At 40.8% G+C, this 19,863-nt stretch overlaps 1 protein-coding gene across 1 annotated transcript in view; it reads left to right on the forward strand.

Annotated features, from left to right (window-relative positions):
- The window catches only part of LOC140185872 (pancreatic lipase-related protein 2-like), a 31,416-nt gene extending 13,257 nt beyond the window's left edge, over positions 1–18,159 (forward strand). Inside the window, exons 4-13 of the mRNA XM_072239667.1 lie at positions 221–346; positions 1,763–1,897; positions 1,990–2,098; positions 3,795–3,914; positions 4,006–4,125; positions 4,272–4,390; positions 12,269–12,398; positions 12,495–12,606; positions 16,132–16,299; positions 18,087–18,159. Coding sequence (XP_072095768.1) covers positions 221–346; positions 1,763–1,897; positions 1,990–2,098; positions 3,795–3,914; positions 4,006–4,125; positions 4,272–4,390; positions 12,269–12,398; positions 12,495–12,606; positions 16,132–16,299; positions 18,087–18,159 — 1,212 coding nt within the window. The remainder of the gene's footprint in view (positions 1–220; positions 347–1,762; positions 1,898–1,989; positions 2,099–3,794; positions 3,915–4,005; positions 4,126–4,271; positions 4,391–12,268; positions 12,399–12,494; positions 12,607–16,131; positions 16,300–18,086) is intronic.
- Positions 18,160–19,863: the final 1,704 nt, after the last annotated feature.

Consider the following 19,863-nt stretch of genomic DNA (forward strand, 5'->3'; position numbering starts at 1 on the left):
GATGGTAGCAATGAGAAGAGGGCACGTCCTGGGTGATGGGGGTCAATAATGATGGATGATAGATGCCGCCTTTTTGAGGCATCGCTCATGGATGCTATGGAGGCTAGTGCCCGTGATGGAACGAACTAAGTTCACAACTTTCTGCAGTCTCATCTTGACATTGTTGTTTTGGTAAAGATATGTTAAAGTATAATTACACTGTAGTTTGCTTTCTCCACAGGAAATTTCTCCAAATAATCCTTCAACAATTGAAAGCTCGAACTTTGACCGAACCAAAAAAACTCGGTTTGTGGTTCATGGGTATATAGACAAGGGAGAAGAATCATGGCTGAGTGACATGTGCAAGGTACAAATGCAAAATGGAGCTAATTTCATGTGTCAAATGTATTTACATTAGAATTGGCTTTAGAGTTAATTTCAAAATGAATTATATTCAGCTTCTCAGTAAATATGTGTTTATTTTTCAGTATGCAAACAATGCTGGCAAAACCAACATTTAACACCTGTCCTTAATTGCTGTTGGGAAGGCTGCAGTAAGCTGTCTTCTTGAGTTATTGTATAGTCCATTTGGTGAAGTTATTTCCACAGTGCCAATGGGCAGGAAGTTCCATAATTGGGACCCAAAGACCAATGATAGATTTTCAAGTCAGGATAGTGTCTGATTGGAAGAGATACTGCATCTGGTGGTGGTCCCTTGCCCACTGCTCATTACTTCATGATGATGGGGACCATGTGGTTTGGTACCACTGCAGTGTCCTGGGCAATTAACTGCATTGCAGTTTGTATAGGACATATCCTACATCCATAGTGGACTGGAGAGAACAAATGTTTAGCATTGTAAATCTAAGTTTTATTTCTATGCTGGTACTTTCTCCTCTTCTGATCATCTGCTCTTGGACAATCTTCCTAAAGATCCTCATTGCCTCTCACACCTATAAGCCACATGTTTGTTTCTTACGGAGATCTTTTCCTCCTTCAGCCTCAGCTTTGTGACCAAAGCAACTTCAGACTGCCATTGACTTTTCTCTTTCTGATGTTCTGTACCTCCATCGATCCTTTCTCTGATCTCACTCTGAATGTTTCCCCACCACCCTGTCATGAACATTTCCTTCACCACTCATTGTCCTCTTATTTAACACCTCTCACGGACAAACATCTCCAGGTCATACTCTTGATAGGCTCCTTCCTTTTCTGACCCCAGTTATGATCACCATAATGGTCATGATTCCTGATGAAGGGCCTCGGCCCGAAACATCTTCTGTTTATTCCTTTCCATAGATGCTGCCCGACTTGCTGAGTCCCACCAGCATTTTGTACGTGTTGCTGAAGATTTCCAGATTCTGTAGAATCTCTCGTGTTTATGATTGTCTTCCAACCTGTTCCCCCAAACTCATCCTAATTATCACCTCAATTTCATCTTCCCTACAGACTCTGAATGTCTCCAGACCATGCCCTCCCTTCAAATTAATTCCACAATGAAATCTTCATCTCACAACCTGCCAGCAATGTTCTCTAGTAATCCTCTGCAGCCTCATTCAGTGCCGCTTTCCTCATCCCCACTTCTCTCTACTTACTCCATGATGCACACTTACAACAGATCAAACAGGAAGGACCTTGGTGTCCATTGCCTATACATGTGTAGCCAAAGGCCTTCTACACAATAGATCACCACACAAAACAAGAGTAAAGCCTCCTTGATAATATCATCTTAACATGCGTTTGCAACTCAAATTGCATTTATTATTTTTGATCTTTTACTAAGGCAATGTTTGAAGTGGAAGATGTGAATTGTATATGCATCGACTGGGTAGGTGGTTCAAGAACTCTATACGATCAAGCTTCGAACAACATTCGGGTTGTTGGTGCAGAAACTGCATATCTAATTGAAGTACTGGAGGTAATGTTAAACTTACTGAGGTGTTACAATACATTTCATCCCAAAAACAATTACATTTGTCACATTGTAATCTCTACATTTGTTTATAATAGAAAAATTTTAACTACTCGCGTTCCGTAACTCACATTATTGGCCACAGCCTTGGCAGCCATGTTGCTGGAGAGGCAGGGAAACGCTTGCCAGGGATTGGAAGAATTACAGGTAAGCACCTTGCACTACTTATTAAAGTTGTATAAAATGAAATCTGAGGTTAATTTATTTTTATATTCTCAGTCCTTAATTTCGAACCGGAAGCTAAAATATTTTCCCCAAGGAGTTCTATTGACAATGCTGTGATTTGTTGCCTGTGAACAGTAGACGAGGGCTGTCACACTCATATTGTCCCTTGATGCATGTCTAAGAGCAGACGGATAATTAGTCAAATCAGTTTGTACAAAGTATGGCAAAAATATAAAAATAATGTTTTAGAAGCCCGCAGAATCCAATGCTGCAAAGGTTTAGAGTTTTGACATTCTGCAGTGGGATTAGAGTTTAACTTGGATCTGGATGAGAGTCAAAGTGTTTTGCATCTGCCAGTTTTTAGGATTCTGTGTGAGGTAAATTTGGAAAGTGTCAATCTGGGTTCCAGTCTGCACTTGGTAACATTCTCCATAAATTGTCTCTAATTGGCATTCTGACAAGGAGATGAAATCTCTGATGACAAGAGCCATGGGAATGATCCGTTGGGTGCAGGAGCTTGTAAAACCTATAGAATTCACAAAACAGAATCAAAATTCAGCTGTTGCTGTGTTGTATTACCATTGACGTCAAATGAAGGAATGAGCTGCAGAGCAGAGTAGAACGGGGGATATAATGTTGACACTGCGGACTAAATCAGAGTCCATCATTAAATGTGTGCCTGCTCTGAAGAAGATTAAATCTTCTCCTGAACAGGAGTTCAGTGAGACCCTCTCTCACTACTCTCCTTCTGCTGCTGCCCTCTGACTCTTCAACCATGTTCTCTCCCAGACTCAATACCACAGCCATGTATCCTTCCTGGGAACTTGTCTTCGCTGCTATCACTTCCCCCTGATGTTCCTTCTCTTTCCCTTTTTCCCACGTTCACTCTCCTCTCCTATCAGATTCCTTCTTCTCTAGTCCTTTGCCTTTTCAAGTATCGCCTCCCAGTTTCTTACTTCACCCAACTCCTCCCCCCTTTTCCCACCCACCTGGCTTCACCTGTCACCTTCTACCTTGTCCTCCTTCCCCTCCCCCCCCCCCACCTTTTTATTCCTCCTTCCTTTCCAGTCCAAATGAAGGGTCTTGGCCCGAAATGTTGACTGTTTACTCTTTTCCATAGATGCTGCCCGGCCTGCTGAGTTCCTTCAGCGTTTTGTGTGTGTTACCAGAGAGAGAGAGAGAGAGAGAGAGAGAGAGAGAGAGAGAGAGAGAGAGAGAGAAATGTTTATCTAATCATTTAGAGCGACTGTATACTCCATATTCTTTGCTCAAGAAAATTTTCTCAGAGTTGTAGAGTCATAAAGCACGACATCACAGAAACAGACCCTTCAGCCCATCTAGTCCATGCTGAACTATTAACCTGTCTAGTCCCATTGACCTGCACCTGGACCATAGCTCTCCACAGACGTCTCGTCTATGTAGCTATCCACATTAAAATCAAACTCACATCCACCACTTACGCTGGTGATTCATTGTGCACTGAGAGAAGAAGCTCCCCACATTCCCCTTGAAAATTTCATCTTTCAACCTTAACCTATGATCTATAGTTCTAGCCAATGTTAAAACAAGTGCATTCCACATGAAATATTTGTTAATGTAAAAATAAGCAGAACAACTACAAATAAGTTAGTGTGAAAAACTAGCTTTTGCCAGAGTTCTTGAATATTTTTTATTATAGGTCTTGATCCAGCGAGGCCCTTTTTTAAGAATACACCTCTGGAAGTTAGACTAGATCCTTCCGATGCTTTGCTTGTTGATGTCATCCACACTAATGGTGCTCCGTTGATTCCTTATGTTGGTAAGATTTCCTATAGACCGCCTTGAAGTAATTAAGCTACAACTGTTACAGTATTTGGTGCTTTCTAATTTCAAATTCATTAATGTGACAGGTCTTGGACTGCTTGAACCTGTTGGACATCTTGACTTCTATCCAAATGGTGGAGAACTAATGCCTGGATGTGACAAGAACATCATTTCAACAATAATTGATATCAGTGGCATTTGGGGAGGTACAAGTATTTCTTACCCAATGCATGCCTCACACCCCTGTTATTACTGATTCTTGCAATTATCTTTTAGAACTGAAGAACATCCAGTTTGTTAATGTATATCCTTGGAATAAATTGTACCATTTTTTCTTTTGGTTCTTTTAAAGGTACTCGTGACTTTGTGGCATGTAACCACTTACGGGCATATAAATATTATATAGAGAGCATTACAACCAAAAATGGATTCATAGGAATCCCATGTAACAGCTACAATAACTTTACAGCAGTAAGTTATTATTTATGTTTCTGCAAGCTTGTTAATCCGTAAAGAGTTTTACAGTTGTACGGCTAGGCGGAGATGGGTCATGCCGGAGAATGCTAACTTTACAGCAGTAAGTTATTATTTATGTTTCTGCAAGCTTGTTTGCCTGTAAAGAGTTTTATAGTTGTATGACCAGGCGGAGAAGGGATCCAAGGTCATGCGAGAGAATGCTAGCTCTTGGCAATTTGGCTTCAGCAGATGTAATCATTACACTTGTTATAATTGTTCCACTTTTAAAATCAGTTCTAATGCCATAAGAATTACTAACGATATTCTCTTAAATCTATTTAATATTCTGCACTCAGTGTTTTTAACTACATTGATGTAATTATATAAGGGATGATCTGTATGGATGATTATCTCAGTGCATGAGACAATAACAAGGCAGCACCAATACCTTCACCGCCAGTGGGGTGCATGGTGGCGTAGCGGTTTATGTAACCCTATTACAGTGCCAGCAAACTGGGTTCAAATCCCATCTGTAAGAAGTTTTACGTTCTACCCGTGAACACATGGGATTCCTCTGGGTGCTTTGGTTTCCTCCCACAGTCCAAAGATTACCACATTAATTGATCACTGGGGTCTAATTAGGTGGCATGGGCTCGTTGGGCTTTTGGGCCTGTTTCCATACTGTATCTCTTTGTAGACAAATACGTTGGCACAGTGGTTAGTGTTTCTGGCACAAAGCTCCAGAAACTTGTACTCACCATCTGGAGAATGTATGTTTTCTACATAACTGTCCATCATCGTGTTCCAATTTCCTCCCACTGCCCACAGACATGTTTGTGTGCAGATGAATTGACATTGCCTCCAGAGTAGGTTGGTGATAGGAGAACTAGGGAGAGCTAGGCACATATGAGGGAATAGATTACAGGAAAATAAGTGGAGGTGTGTGATTAATGGGATTATTCTGAGAGATAATATTGATACAGAGATGGCCTGATTTATTTCATATAACAAACCATATGGTCTTATCACAGTGAACATTTAGTATCATAACACTCATTCAGCCCAACTGACCAACAGCAAATTTCTACCTATAGTCTTTATAATCAAATATTAACAAACTTTAAGCACTGTTCAGTCATTCGTTTGTTTCTGAAGAAATCTGAGGAGAGTAACAAAAGCAGAGCTTTATAACAGTTACTAACTTTTAAAAGATGAACAATGCCCTGATTTCAATTATTCATTACATTGAATTAAATAATGCAAAAAATAGGAAATATGAATTAAGTAACTTTGAATTAAGAAAACTCTCCACAGTTGGTAATGTCTACTAATATCTTTGGCACATTCTAGCATAAGCTTTCTCTTTGATCAAAAAACCATTATAGTTTCCAGAATGATTGATTGTTCTTGGAGCCATCTGCTCCATTCTTGTAAACATACAGTATTTCAGTGGAAAGCATTTAAGATTTTGCCAGACAAAGCAAACAGTAATTGTTCCTCATTTCTAAAACCCTTCCTCTCCCCCATGAATCACATTTTATTGATGATTTACTAAGATTGCTGTGCAATCAGAGTAAGCAGGTTGGGAATTGAACCTGGGGGCTTGCCAAATATTTGTTGTAACTGCTAGGATGAACAGGGAGGAGAAGAGGGAGTGTTGGTCCTGCTATAGAGAGGTGTGGACATGCTGGCAATAATCTGAGGAAAGATATCCTTGCCATAGAGGGAGTACAAAGAAGGTTCACCAGATTGATTCCTGGGATGGCAGGACTTTCATATGATGAAAGACTGGATTGACTAGACTTATACTCGTTGGAATTTAGAAGATTGAGGGGGGATCTTATTGAAACATATAAAATCCTAAAGGGATTGGACAGGCTAGATGCAGGAAGGTTGTTCCCGATGTTGGGGAAGTCCAGAACGAGGGGTCACAGTTTGAGGATAAAGGGGAAATCTTTTAGGACAGAGATTAGGAAAAATTTCTTCACACAGAGAGTGGTGAATCTGTGGAATTCTCTGCCACAGGAAACAGTTGAGGCCAGTTCATCGGCTATATTTAAGAGGGAGTTAGATATGGCCCTTGTGGCTAAAGGGATCAGGGGATATGGGGGGGAAGGCTGGTACAGGGTTCTGAGTTGGATGATCAGCCATAATCATACTGAATGGCAGTGCAGGCTTGAAGGGCCGAATGGCCTACTCCTGCACCTATTTTCTATGTTTTTATGTTTCTTCATGGGGACAGTTCAGGCAATTGGGGTAGAAAGCAAGAAATGAAAAGTGACCCCTTGGGATATTCCCCAATCTTTGTCACCTAATAATAATAGCAATAACTTTATTTATGGAGCACTTCTCATACAGATGATGTAGTTCAAAGTGATTTGCAATGGGATAAAAGTACAAACATGAAAACAAAATAAAAATAAACACGAAAATAAAAGACAAAAAGACTAGTTAAAAGCAAGCTTAAATAAATAGGTTTTGAGCTGGTGTTTAAGTGTCAACTGAGAAGCAAATAGTTTTAGGTGTTGAATTTCACAGTTTAGGAGCATTGTTCAAACAGCTGACCTGTCAAATATCTTTTGAGGGAGATTGTTTAAATTTAAGAAACTGGTGGAAGAAGATCGGAGAGCTCGAGTAGGATTATAAAACAAAAACAATTCTGTGATGTACTCTGGTCCCAGATCATTACAAGTTTTAAAAACAAGTAAGGGAAGTTTAAAATCAATTCTAAAGATACAGGAAGCCAATGCAGAGTAACTAGTATGAGAGTAATATGTTTCTCATCCTGGTTTTGGTTACAAGTCTAGCAGCAGCGTTCTGAATGAGTTGAAGTTTATGAATAGATTGCTTTGGAAGGCTGCTGAAAAGGTCATTGCAATAATCCCGTCTATTCGATATGAAGACATGAAGTAGTTTCTCGGCATCATTACATAACAGAAACAAAAGTACCTTTGCAATATCTATTAAGTGTAGAAATGCTGCTCAGGTCACTTTCTTTATGGGGGATTTAAAATTCAAATCTGAATCAAGGATAACACCCATACAAGGTACTACAGATTTTGTAAGGGGAACCACGTTCCCAAGTTTATCTCTTTTGGCTTTGGGACAAACCAGAAGAATTTCAGTTCAGTTCCCTAACAGTCCTTATGATGCTTCCTAGAAATACTAATTATTCTCAGAATAGAAACATTAAAGGTTTCCCCAAGTGTCTTCAGAGAATGAAGAGCAGGGATTTTATACTTACCTTTCCAATGAGGATTTTGGCTTCTCCAGTGTGGTGATAGAGTACTGTTCTGAGTTTTTGCACCTTACCTGGAGCAGGTTGATGTCTGCTGCAGTCACAGGCAGGGCTAGCTGTGCCATGAAGATGTAAACTTCCACTGGATTTGGAAGAGAGTCCACATCTTCCCACAAGGTTATGCTCTTACATCAAACATCCACCTACTTTCAATTATAATTTTGGGTACTCTTCCATTTCTGTATCTTTTCTTTCTCTGTCACATACCTACAATGGACCCTTAAATTTGCTTTAGTGTGTTACTGCGTATAGGTTAGTTATCAGGTGCACTAACTAAATATTGGCTTAGAAATTGGTTGACACAATTAAATATGTGTATTCAGATATAGAATGTGGATTTACTTGTAGACTTTGTCTTTGGAAGTGAATGGAAGGCTAGATGTCATTTTCTTGTCTACCTTATAGAGGTCATTTCACTACTCTGTAGTCCTAGTGATGAGAAGGGCAACACTCCATACAACTGTTATCTCCCTCCACAAGCCACCTAAAACAGGCTGTTTTAGCTTTGTGTGCACCTAACAACCTGTCTGCTTCTTTGAGGTTGTCATAGCTACGGGGGAAGGGTAGCAAATAGTGGGGATACACTCCCACTATCTAGTAAATGCTCCCAGTGGCATGCATCTCAAATAGCCTCCGACAACCAAATCCGGAACCTGACCTTTATGTGTGGCTTAGATACTAAGCCCGGCAGAACCATTTCTACAGGAAGGGGCAAAGGTGGGTTACTAGTGTCTTAAAACCAGTCACTTCAGGCAGTTGGGGCTCATCGGCCATGGTTGGCAGCTCATCTGGGAGAAGGGAAACTCTTATCTCAAATCTCTACTACCCTGCAGCTACACCCATTCATGGGGAGAGCTTTGGGTGTAAAGTCTGAGGAAGAATTTGGAGTTGGAGACCCTAAGTGGTCTTGTGTTGAGTTCAACACTGCCAGGCAATTCCCGCCAAGCCACTGGTGCCAAACTGTATTGGTCCCTCCGTTCCACGGTATTCCTCATCTGCATGGAGAGGGGGGATCCTGCTGCATGGTCAACAGCTTGCTCTCCATATTGTACTGACCAGGCTTACGTAGCACGTAGACAGTGAGGAAGCAACATCCATGGCTGACCCCCGTCCAATAGTCTCAAAATAAACCCTCTGTGTTCACGTCTTAAATTAATAGGTCACACTTTGAAATTATAACCTCTTCTCCATACCTCCTTGTAAAACCATGCCTTTTTACTGTTTACATAGAACAGGTCCTTCACTTGCCCGAGGTTCACTTGTGAACCTTTGACATATATCTGATATCAAACTCAACCAGGCAGAAGGTTTATGACTTAATACCACTTATCTCAGCAGACACATAGTTAGTCAGTTTTTACTTTTCCTAAGATACCATGCTAATTCTCCAACTTGTGTTACACAAAATCTAACAATTCAAAACTCGTCTGAACCAATAAATCATGGTTACATCAACAATGGACAATGTTTAAGACAATAAGCCTATGAAACCCAAGAGCAGAACTAGACCGCTTTGTCCATCAAGTCTGTTCTGCCATTTCATCATGATTGATCTGCTTCCCTCTCCTCCTTCTCCCCATAACCTTTCATGCCCTCACTGATCAGCATTACTGTAGTTATATTAATTTTCTGCATTTAAAATAAGTATTAGCAAGTAAAGTCCTAATGAAGGGTCTTGGCCTGAAAAGTCGATTGTTTATTCCTCTCTGTAGCCTGACCTGCTGAGTTCCTCCAGCATTCTGTGTGTGTTGCTCTGGATTTCCAGCAACTGCAGGCTCTCTTGTGCTAATGAGCAAGCAAAATATGCTAAGTTATAGCTTACAGAATTTCACCAATCCAGTGATACGATTAAAAGCTATTCTTTTTTTTCTATCAGAGTTACTTAATAGTAAGCCCCCAACCTAATAGCATGAATATGGATTTCTCTAACTTTCAGTTATATTTCCCCTTCCCCTTCCAGCTTTTTCATTTTCTTGCTCTGGCCTCTTACCTCTTCTCACCTGTCTATCGCCCACCCCTGGTACCCCTCCTTTTCCCTTTTCTCCCACAGGCACTTTCCTCTCCTCTCAGATTCCTTCTGCTCCAGCCCTTTGCCTTTTCCACTTCTCACCTCCCACTTCTTACACCTGGCTTCACCTGTCATCTTTTAGCTCGTCCTCCTCCCCCTCTCCCCACCTTCTTTTTCTGTCTCCTTCTCCCTTCTTTTCCAGTCCTGATGAAGACTCGCGTTCTGAAATGTCAACTAATTATTTGTTTCCATTGATGCTGCCTAGCCTACTGGGTTCCTCCAGCATCTTGTGTAGTGATATTTAATAATAGCTATCAATTCCGAAGGCTAACGATTTTCTATCTATGGAAAATAGGTAAATAGATGGCAACACACATCCATGTTGCTGGTGAACGCAGCAGGCCAGGCAGCATCTCTAGGAAGAGGTACAGTCAACATTTCGGGTCCTGACGAAGGGTCTCGGCCCGAAACATCGACTGTACCTCTTCCTAGAGATGCTGCCCGGCCTGCTGCGTTCACCAGCAACTTTGATGTGTGTTGCTTGAATTTCCAGCACCTGCAGAATCCTTCGCGTTTACGTTTTTAAATAGATGGCAGTTTGCTTATATTAATGAGAGTAACTAACCACCTTGTTAAATGTATGAATATATCAAGCAAATGGTAGAAATTAAATGCTAAATATGCAAGGTAGCATTGATGTCACTGGTGTTAAATTTCAGATGGAAATTTTTGATAAAATTGTTTATTTTTGTCAGATGTTTCAAGGTTCAGTGGAAAACGTTGTTTTGTGTGCCATTTCCTTACTGCAGTACAAGGGAGAACAATAACAGTGCAGAATAAATCATTACAGTTACAGAGAAAGTACAGTGCAAGCAGACAACAATGTGCAAATTCACTGTGAGGTCAAGACTCTATATCATTGTACCGTTCCATATATAACAGAGGAATAGAAGTTGTCCTTGAGACTAGTGGTACGTGTTTTCAGGCTTTTCAACCTTCTGCTGATGGGAGAGAGGAGAAGAGAGAATATTCAGGGTGGGTGTGGTTTGTAATTATGCTGCCTGCATAGAAGTGCAGCGTCCATGGAGAGAAGGCTGCTGTCTGTGATGTGCTGAGCTGTGTCCACAACTCTCTGTGGTTTCGTGCAGTCACAGGCAGAGCAGCTGCCACACCAAGAATGTTTTCAAAGGTGCATTGATAAAACTTGGTGGGAGTCAAACATGATATACCAACGTTCTTCAGCCTACTGAGGTGGTAGAGGCACTGGTAAGCTCTCTTGCCCATGGTAACTATGCAATTAGACTACAGCAGGCTAGGTGATGCCTTCTCCCAGGAACTTGAAGCTTTTTGGCAGGCCTGCACAGGCAAGCACCTCCTAGGCTCCACCCAGCTAACAGACGTCATGTGCCACTCCTTTTCAAATCATTACCTGCAGCCTATTTAAACCTAGTTCTTATTCAGGGTCCTTGTTCACTCATCGAACCAGCCAGCCTTCAGTTACCTTGTTACCGTGCTGTGTTAAATATCCATTCTCTCTTATTTTGTTCCATTCTCATGGTTCTTTATTTCAAAGTTCAAAGCCCATTTATTATTAATGTATGTATACATTATACAGTATAAAATCATCTTAACTGCTGCACATTTGGGTCAAGCCTCCTCTGTATTTCCTGACAATTTCAACTACGTCAACGTCAGCACAGTTGATGCCAACAGAACCAAGTTCATTGCTCCCCTTACTAAGCTCTTTTGTTTTGCTGACATTGAGAGAAAGGCTGGTGTCATGACACCATGACATTAGGTTCTCTAGCTCTTTCCTGTACTCCCACTCATTGCTATTTGAGATTCAACCCACTGCAATGGTGTCATCAAACTTGTAGATGGAGTCAGAGCAGCATCTTGCCTTGCGGTCATGAGTAGGGGAGAGGTATGAGAATGTGGCCCTGTGGGGTTGCGCTGTCAGTTGTGGCAGAGATGTTGCTGCCTATTCTCACAGACTGCAGTCCATTGGGTCAAGGCATCACGGATCCGGTTGCAAAGTGAAGTGTTGAGCCCCAGGTCTAGGAGCTTGGATATAGAGTAAGTTTGGTTGGAATTATAGCATGGAGTTATCATATTGAACACAGTTATGTTATTATACTTCAAATATGGTACATCCAACAGACAATAAATTTATAGCCCAATTTTGTTTAATATTGTACCATTGTTTTCCCATTCTCCTTTAGCAAGTTAATACAATAAGTGGCAAATGGGGACAGTAAAGTCATAATATTAGAACTAGTTCTGACATTTCATTGATGTGATCATGTTGTTCTTAATATTTCTGAATCTGCTTTTTCTACCCTTGAGCTCCCAGTTTTTGATGTGTCCTGCACTCCCTTGTGAGCTCAAGCTCCCAGTCTCGCTTTGAACGACGCGTCAGGGCTCTCTGATCAGCATGCCGATCAAGGTTAAATGGATTGTTGGTTTTAGATTGTTTTATTAATATTAGATTAAGCTCCCTTGTGGTTTCGTGGACTGATTGCAAATGTAAAATAAAGGAAGGTAGTTGCTAATGAAGAATACTTCTTGATGTGTTTTCTTCCCTAAGGGGAATTGCAATGAGTGCCTACCAGAAGGCTGTCCATTAATGGGGCACTATGCTGATACCTTTTCTCTCGGAAATGCTACTTCAGAGCCCAACTTTTATCTGGACACTGGCGATGCTCCATCTTTTGCACGTATGTATAAAATCAAGTTTTTCAGATTGCTTCAAATATATTTATTCACTGCAAGGTGACCGCAGTAAAACCTTTGAATTGGATCTTGCACAATAGGCTGGAGATACAGAGTTTCAGTTAAAATCACCTGTACTCGGAGCATCAGGGGATTCTTCAACTTGGCTTTATATGGTCCCAATGGAAATACGCGACAACATCAAATTGCAGAGTAAGTTAAAATGTGAAGGCAGGAGGTGATTGTTTGAATGTAAATATCGCATTAGAGTGGATGTATATATATCCAATTAAACTGATATTTACATACAGTACTGTGCAAAAGTCTTAGGCACATGTAAACAATTTCTGTAAAGCAAAGATGATTTCAAAAATAATGAAATGAAAAATTTCCAAATATCAGAAAATTTAGAATAAAGAGCAGTAATTAGTATAGAAAACAAACTAAATCAAATCAATATTTGGTGTGACTACCCTTTCCCTTTGAAACTGCACCTGTGCTTTTAGGGACACTGTCATGCAGTTTTGTAAGAAAATCAGTTGGTAAGTTGTTTCAGGCATCTAGGAGAGCTTGTCATAGTTGTTCTGTAGAATTTGGCTGTTTCGCTGGCTACCATTTCTCCAGGTAATCCCAGACAGCCTTGATGATGTTGAGATCAAGGTTCTGTGGCGGTCATGCCATCTTAAACCATATAAAAAATTTAATGTGCCTAATTCTCTTACACAGTATTGTAGTCATAATTTCAAAGTTAATTTTTGTTTTGCGTGCTGTGTTGGAAAGAGCATGATTATCCTGTATCTATAGATGATAATTTCTCTTGCAATTATGTTACTTGCAACGGCACTTAAGGGGCAATAAGGAGTCGCTGCAATAAAGGGTAACATCTGGATCAGACAGAAATCTTTGCACTGAAGGGCACAAGTGATCCTTGCACTGAAGACATTACTGATCCTTGTACTGAAGACATTAGTGTTCCTTGCACTAATGGCATTAGTGATCCTTGCACTGGAGCACTAATGATCCCTGCACTGAAGAGCTTTAGTGATCCTTGCACTGAAGACATTAGTGATCCTTGCACTGAAGACATTAGTGATCCTTGCACTGAAGACATTAGTGTTCCTTGCACTAATGGCATTAGCGATCCTTGCACTGAAGGGCATTAGTGATCCTTGTACTGAAGGGCACTAGTGATCATTACACTGATGACATTAGTGATCCTTGCACTAATGGCATTCGTGATCCTTGCACTAAAGGCATTAGTGATCCTGGCACTGAAGGGTACTATTGATCCTTGCACTGAAGGCATTAGTGATCCTTGCAGTAAAGACATTAGTGATCCTTGCACTGAAGGCATTAGTGATCCTTGCACTGAAGGCATCAGTAATCCTTGCACTGAAGACATTAGTGATCCTTTCACTGAAGGGAACTAGTGATCCTTGCACTGAAGAGATTTTGTGAACCTTGTGCTGAAGGACACTAGTGATCCTTGCACAGAAAGGCAATAGTGATCCTTGCACTGAAGGGCAATAGTAATCGTTGCACTCAAGGGCACTAGTGATCCAGTTCTTCTTTCAGAACAACCCAGCACTTTTCATTTAATTTGCTGTTTAGTTTTTTTTGTGGTTTGTCCATTCTCCTGACGTCTAGCATCCTTGTGGGTAATATTAAGAAATTGTAAGGGTAAAAGGAGCCTGATGGGAGCTATATATAGAACTCTGAGCATTAGCCAGGAAGTGGGACACGAATTACAACGGCAGATAGAAAAGGCATGTTAAAAGGAAAATGTGATAATCATGTGTGATTTCAATATGGAAGTAGACTGGGAAAATTAGGTTAGTGCTGGATATGAAGAGAGGAAATTTGTAGAATGGCTATGACATGGCTTTCTAGAGCAGCTTGAGGTTGAACCCATTTGCGGTGGTGTGGAGATCCGTCTCTACCAAAGGAGGTATTAGGTGCTCCTTGCCTCCGCTAGCCTACAGGTGACCCTAATGCAAAGTGTTGTACCTCCTTAGCCCCCGCTCCCCCCTATCGCAGTTATGTGAAGCCATGGGAGCAGGTGGTGGATGGTTGTATGGGCAGCCGGTGCATATCACAAGTCCTGGTTATGCGACCACTGACACCAGGCAGACAATCTCTGAAGAGGATTGATAATGGCTGGGGTCACCCATCTTGTAAAGACACTGCCCAGAAGAATCAATGGCAAACAACTACACCAGAAAAATTTGCTGAGAACAATCACAATCATGACCACCCACATTATACAATACAGCACATGATGTTGATAGTGATGTGTTTGAGCCCACTAGGGGAATGGCAGTTCTAGATTGGGTGTTAGATTAGATTAGATTATGAGGACACGCAGTCCTCTTTTATTGTCATTTAGTAATGCATGCATTAAGAAATCATACAATGTTTTTCCAGAATGATATCACGAAAACACACGACAAACCGATTTAAAAACTAACAAAAACCACATAATTATAACATATAGTTACAACAGTGCAAAGCAATACCGTAATTTGATAAGAACGGACTATGGCACGGTAAAAGTCTCAAAGTCTCTCGAAAGTCCCATCATCTCACACAGACGGTGAACCTCCAGCGCCGCCAACTTGCCAATGCAGCATATTGGAAGCATCCGACCACCGTCCGACTCCAAGTCCGTCTGAAAGCTCCGAGCCTCCGACCAGCTCTCCGACACCAAGCACCGAACACCACCTCTGCCGAGCGCTTTGACCCCAGCCCCGGCAACAGGCAATAGGCAAAGCCAAGGATTTGGGCCTTCGTCTCCGGAGATTCTCGATCACACAGTAGCAGCGGCAGCGAAGCAGGCATTTCAGAAGTTACTCCAAGTGTTCCTCCGCGCTTCTCACGGCTGTCTCCATCAAATCTGGATTGTGCACGGCCCCCTAGTTACACATACGATATTCATTCGGAATGGCCACGCGCGCTGCATCGTGCCGCCATCTTCTCCTCCCTCCTGTTATGTAATGAACCGGGTTTAATTAGGAAGCTTAAAGTAAAGGAACCCTTAGGAGACAGTGATCATAGTGTGATAGAATTCACCCTGCAGTTTGAAAAGGAGAAGCTAAAATCAGATTTATCAATATTACTAAGGAGTAAACTAAATTCTAACTGGCTGCATCACTGCATGTATGGGGGGAGGGTTACCGTACAGCATCAAAGTAAGCTGCAAGGAATTGTAAAATTAGTCAATTCCATCATGAGCTCTAGCCTCCATCCATAGTGTCTAGGACATCTTCAAGAAGCAGTGTCTCAGAAAAGCAGCATCCAATATTAAGGACCCGTACCACCCAGGGCATTCCACCTCCTCATTACCACCATCCAGAAGGAGGTACAGAAGCCAAAAGACACACACTCAATGATTCAGGAATAACATTTTCCTTTCTGCCATCTGATCTCTGAATGGAAAATGCTGTGATAATCATGTGTGATTTCAATATGCAAGTAGATTGGGAAAATTAGGTTGGTGCTGGTTCCCAAAGGAAGAAATTTGTAGAATGGCTATGCCATGGCTTTCTAGAGCTTCCTGTAGTTGAGCCTCAGTTTACCCTCAGTTGTCACTTTATTAGGTACTATATCTTATAAAGTGACCACTCAGTGTATTTTTGGTGGTTTGTTACCAGAAACTATGGGATTTCAGGAAAGGAAAAGTATCAGAGCACATTTCCTTAGGTCAGTTTAGGATGCTAACCAGTCTGTTTTGCTTTTCAGAGCTCTGTTGAAGAATGGAAAAACATTCACAATTGACATTGATGTAGAGGAGGATGTAGGAGATATTACTAAAGTCAAATTTCTTTGGAATAATAAGTTACCAAATCTTTTTGGGCCAAAAATTGGAGCAGAAACTATAACTTTATTGAGAATATATGATCAGAAAGTGTAAGTAAACATTCATTAAATTATTGAATATGCATTATTTATCAATATTGGTTGAGATATTTTGAATGTATTTTGCAGAGTGTTATGTATCTAGAGTAGATCTGCTGCACGCTGGATGTAGCAATGCTGTTAAAACATTGCTTTTTGCTAGCAAGTTTGGACACTTTCCCAATTCACCATTATGGGAATAATCATTATACTGGAAGAATGGAAATCCCTAAACACTCTGCTAATATGATTAAACTTGCCAGTGAGCTGCTTTGCTGAATACTAACTTGTATAAAAGGTGATTCATTGCCCAGTCCCTCTGGTTGGAAGACAAATGTCCATTTATACTTTTCCTGAAAATAAGCTGAAAACACTGCAGTATATTGAAGGTAACAGGCTCTTGAACACTTAGCTGATCTTAACAAACTGCTGGCAAAGCCAATAGCTCGGATGAAGTACTGATGTTTAAAGTGCCAGACTTAAGCTGAAATACTGGAAATTAATGTTGAGAATGGAACTGCAAAGATATAGGAGGCAACTTAACTCATACCTCCTTTGAATCTTTCCATCAGATGATTTAACTGTTTTTGAGCGATTCCTTGTTTCCTCTATCCAGAATGCTCCTGGCCATCGATCAGTCTCCGTGTGCAGAACTACAGTATTGTCTTTTGTCATGAACTTATGTAGCTTCAAGGCTTGAAATCACTTTCTCATCAACATCAGGGAAACATCTAAGAGCACAATTCAACATTACTGTCAAGTCTGGGCCTGCCCCACCCAGCTATTCTGTGCCTTCATTTATTTGGAGACAGAGTGTGGAACTGGCCTCTCTGGCCCAGCAAGCCACACTGCCCAGTAACCCACCTGTTTAACCCTCGCCTAGTCACAGAACAATTTACAAAGACCAATTAACCTACTAACTAGTTCATCTTTGGAATGTGGAAGGAAACATGGAGTCGTGGGGAGAAAGTACAAACTCCTTACAGAGAGCACCATTTTGAGCTCTGTAATAGTGTTGCGCTAACCATAACGTTACCATGGCGCCCTACTGGGTATGAGACAGTCCATAAAGTTACAACTCGACTGCTGGCTGTTGAACCACTGACCTTCAGCCCTTGTTTCAGTTAGGCAGAACCAGACGAAATGCAGGAAGATCCTGCTGACAGGTTTAGGACGGTTCTGATGCTTGCTTCATTTCACCGGAAACCCACTATTGGTTACAGTCAGCTCCTAAAGCTACATAAGCAACCTGATCAGAACATACAATCCAGTAATAGGTTTTAGCAAATATGCTTTAAATATTCCATCCAGGGCATCATTACAAACACAAAAAGATTCTATGTACATTTATGATCGCTTTTCATTAACTTAAAATTGTCAAACTCAATATTCATCCAAGTATGTGGCTTCCAAATAAATTGCTCTACTCTCACTAGAATAATATAATTAGTTTAGACTGTTCATAAAATGGAATGTGTTTATTAACTGTTTGACTCACTATTATGAATGATGCCACAAGAATGCAACTAGAAGTCTAATCATAAACACAAGAGATTCTGCAGATGCTGGAAATCCAGAGCAACACACACAAAATGCTGGAGGAACTCAGCAGGTCAGGCAGCATAAATAGTCAATGTTTCAGCCTGACACCCTTCATCAGAACTGGACTAAAAATGAATACAGTACCATTTTGCACTACATCTTCAATGAAGGTGATGAAATCTATGAATGTAAATGTTTCGTTGATGTAAGATTCTCTTACTTGTTCAAGATATATTTTATTTGTTTTTATTTTTCAGGTTTAAATTTTGCGGATCTGGAGCTAAAGGTGAAGATATTCTGCAAACTGTTTTGCCTTGCTCAAATGCTTAAAATGTTTTTGTTCTCATAATGTGACCATTTGGAAATAAAGGTGTTCATACAGTTTGAATTGTGTTTCTCTGAGTATATTTGGCCTGCTTATCTCTACACCTGCATTCGCCTGTTCTGGATATAGAGGACCCATCCCACTGGCTTAGTATGCTTTGGTCTCTATTGTCTGTGATTTGACCACACTGGGGAAGGCTAACCAGTGTGAGATGACCCCACTGCTGAACTTTCTGTGAAAGTGCTGTCAGCTGCAAAGCCAATGCCCAGAGTTCTCCAGCTGAGAAACCTATAACTTATTTTACTTTGCTTGTCAGCCTTTGTTTATGTATGGTTTTACATAAATTCTATTGTCCTTGATTTTCTTGTAAATACCTGCAAGAAAATGATTCTCGCTGTAGTAAATGGTAACACATCCCTACTTTGATAATAAATTCTATTTTGACTTTGACTTTGAGACTTGAATATCTGACATACTTTCAAAATTGAAGGATATGGCTTAAAATATTTATTAAATTTCTCACAGTTAAAATGTATAAATTATTATATTTATATTTATAAATGTACTACTTTCTAAGTTTCTCCAAAGCAAGATTTATTCCACAAGTTTCTTTATTTGATGTCCAGTGGTGAGAGGGACTGACAGATTTGGCATTCCAAATTTGAAAAGGTGTTAAAGGGTGCTCGTTATGTAAAACACGTGCTTAATGGCAACATTCTTGCCTCAAAATCGGAAATTGTACTCTACATAATCTCAGCAAGAGGAGATTAAATGCTGCTCCTGTATTCTGGGCTCATATCTCAGCAGAATGGTTTTATTCAGAGGTTGCCTTGTATGTGCATAGTTTGAGATGTGAATGGCTTGTTCACCTTTCTAAACTAGAAGGCTAGTATCGTTAGATGACCAGGGGAGAAAACAAATAGTATGGTGGTCTGCTGAGCTATGTTGCTCCCGGGGACAGTGACTACAACAGCTACGTTCTTTTACCAATGTGTGCTCCACCCTAACTGGTTGAAAAAGATTAGAAGGTAAGTATGTGTGTATTATGTACATACTTTATTCCAAGATGCATACATATTGCAGAATAATTGCAAAATCATCAATTACCGTGGAACTATACATTAATTACTCAGATTTTCCAGAGATATTCAAATGAAAATTTCAAAAAAAAGCATATTTCAATATTTTTATGACTATGCTGGACAATTGAGGCTCATCAGCCGTGGTTGTCAGCTGATCTAGGAGAAGGAAAACTCTGATCTCAAGCCTCCGCTGCCTTGCGGCTATAACCACTCACAGCTTTGGGAGTAAACCTCGAGGAAAAGTCCGGAGCTGGAGTCCTTAAGGCAGTCCTATGCTGAGTTCAATGCTAAGTGGCAACTGCTGAGACACTACTGGTGCCAAACTGTGTTGGTTACTGCCATTCCTTTGGATTCATCACTTGCGTGGAGAGGGGGATCCTGCTACATGGGCAACAGCTTGCTCTCCATATTGTACTGTCCTAGTTTGTATTGACTTCAACAGCTAGTGTGCAACATCTGTATTCAACCCCGACCAACGAAGACCATCAATAGTTATGCTCATAAATTTGTAATTGAATTTGAGGCCTTCACCTCTTCACCATTCCTTTATTCTTTTATGGCAGGGGCTCCCAACCCTTTTTATGCTATGGCTATTCAGCAGGGGGTGTGTGGGCCCCAGGCTGAGAC

The sequence above is a fragment of the Mobula birostris genome, chromosome 21 (assembly GCF_030028105.1).
Source record: "Mobula birostris isolate sMobBir1 chromosome 21, sMobBir1.hap1, whole genome shotgun sequence".
NCBI lineage: Eukaryota > Metazoa > Chordata > Chondrichthyes > Myliobatiformes > Myliobatidae > Mobula > Mobula birostris.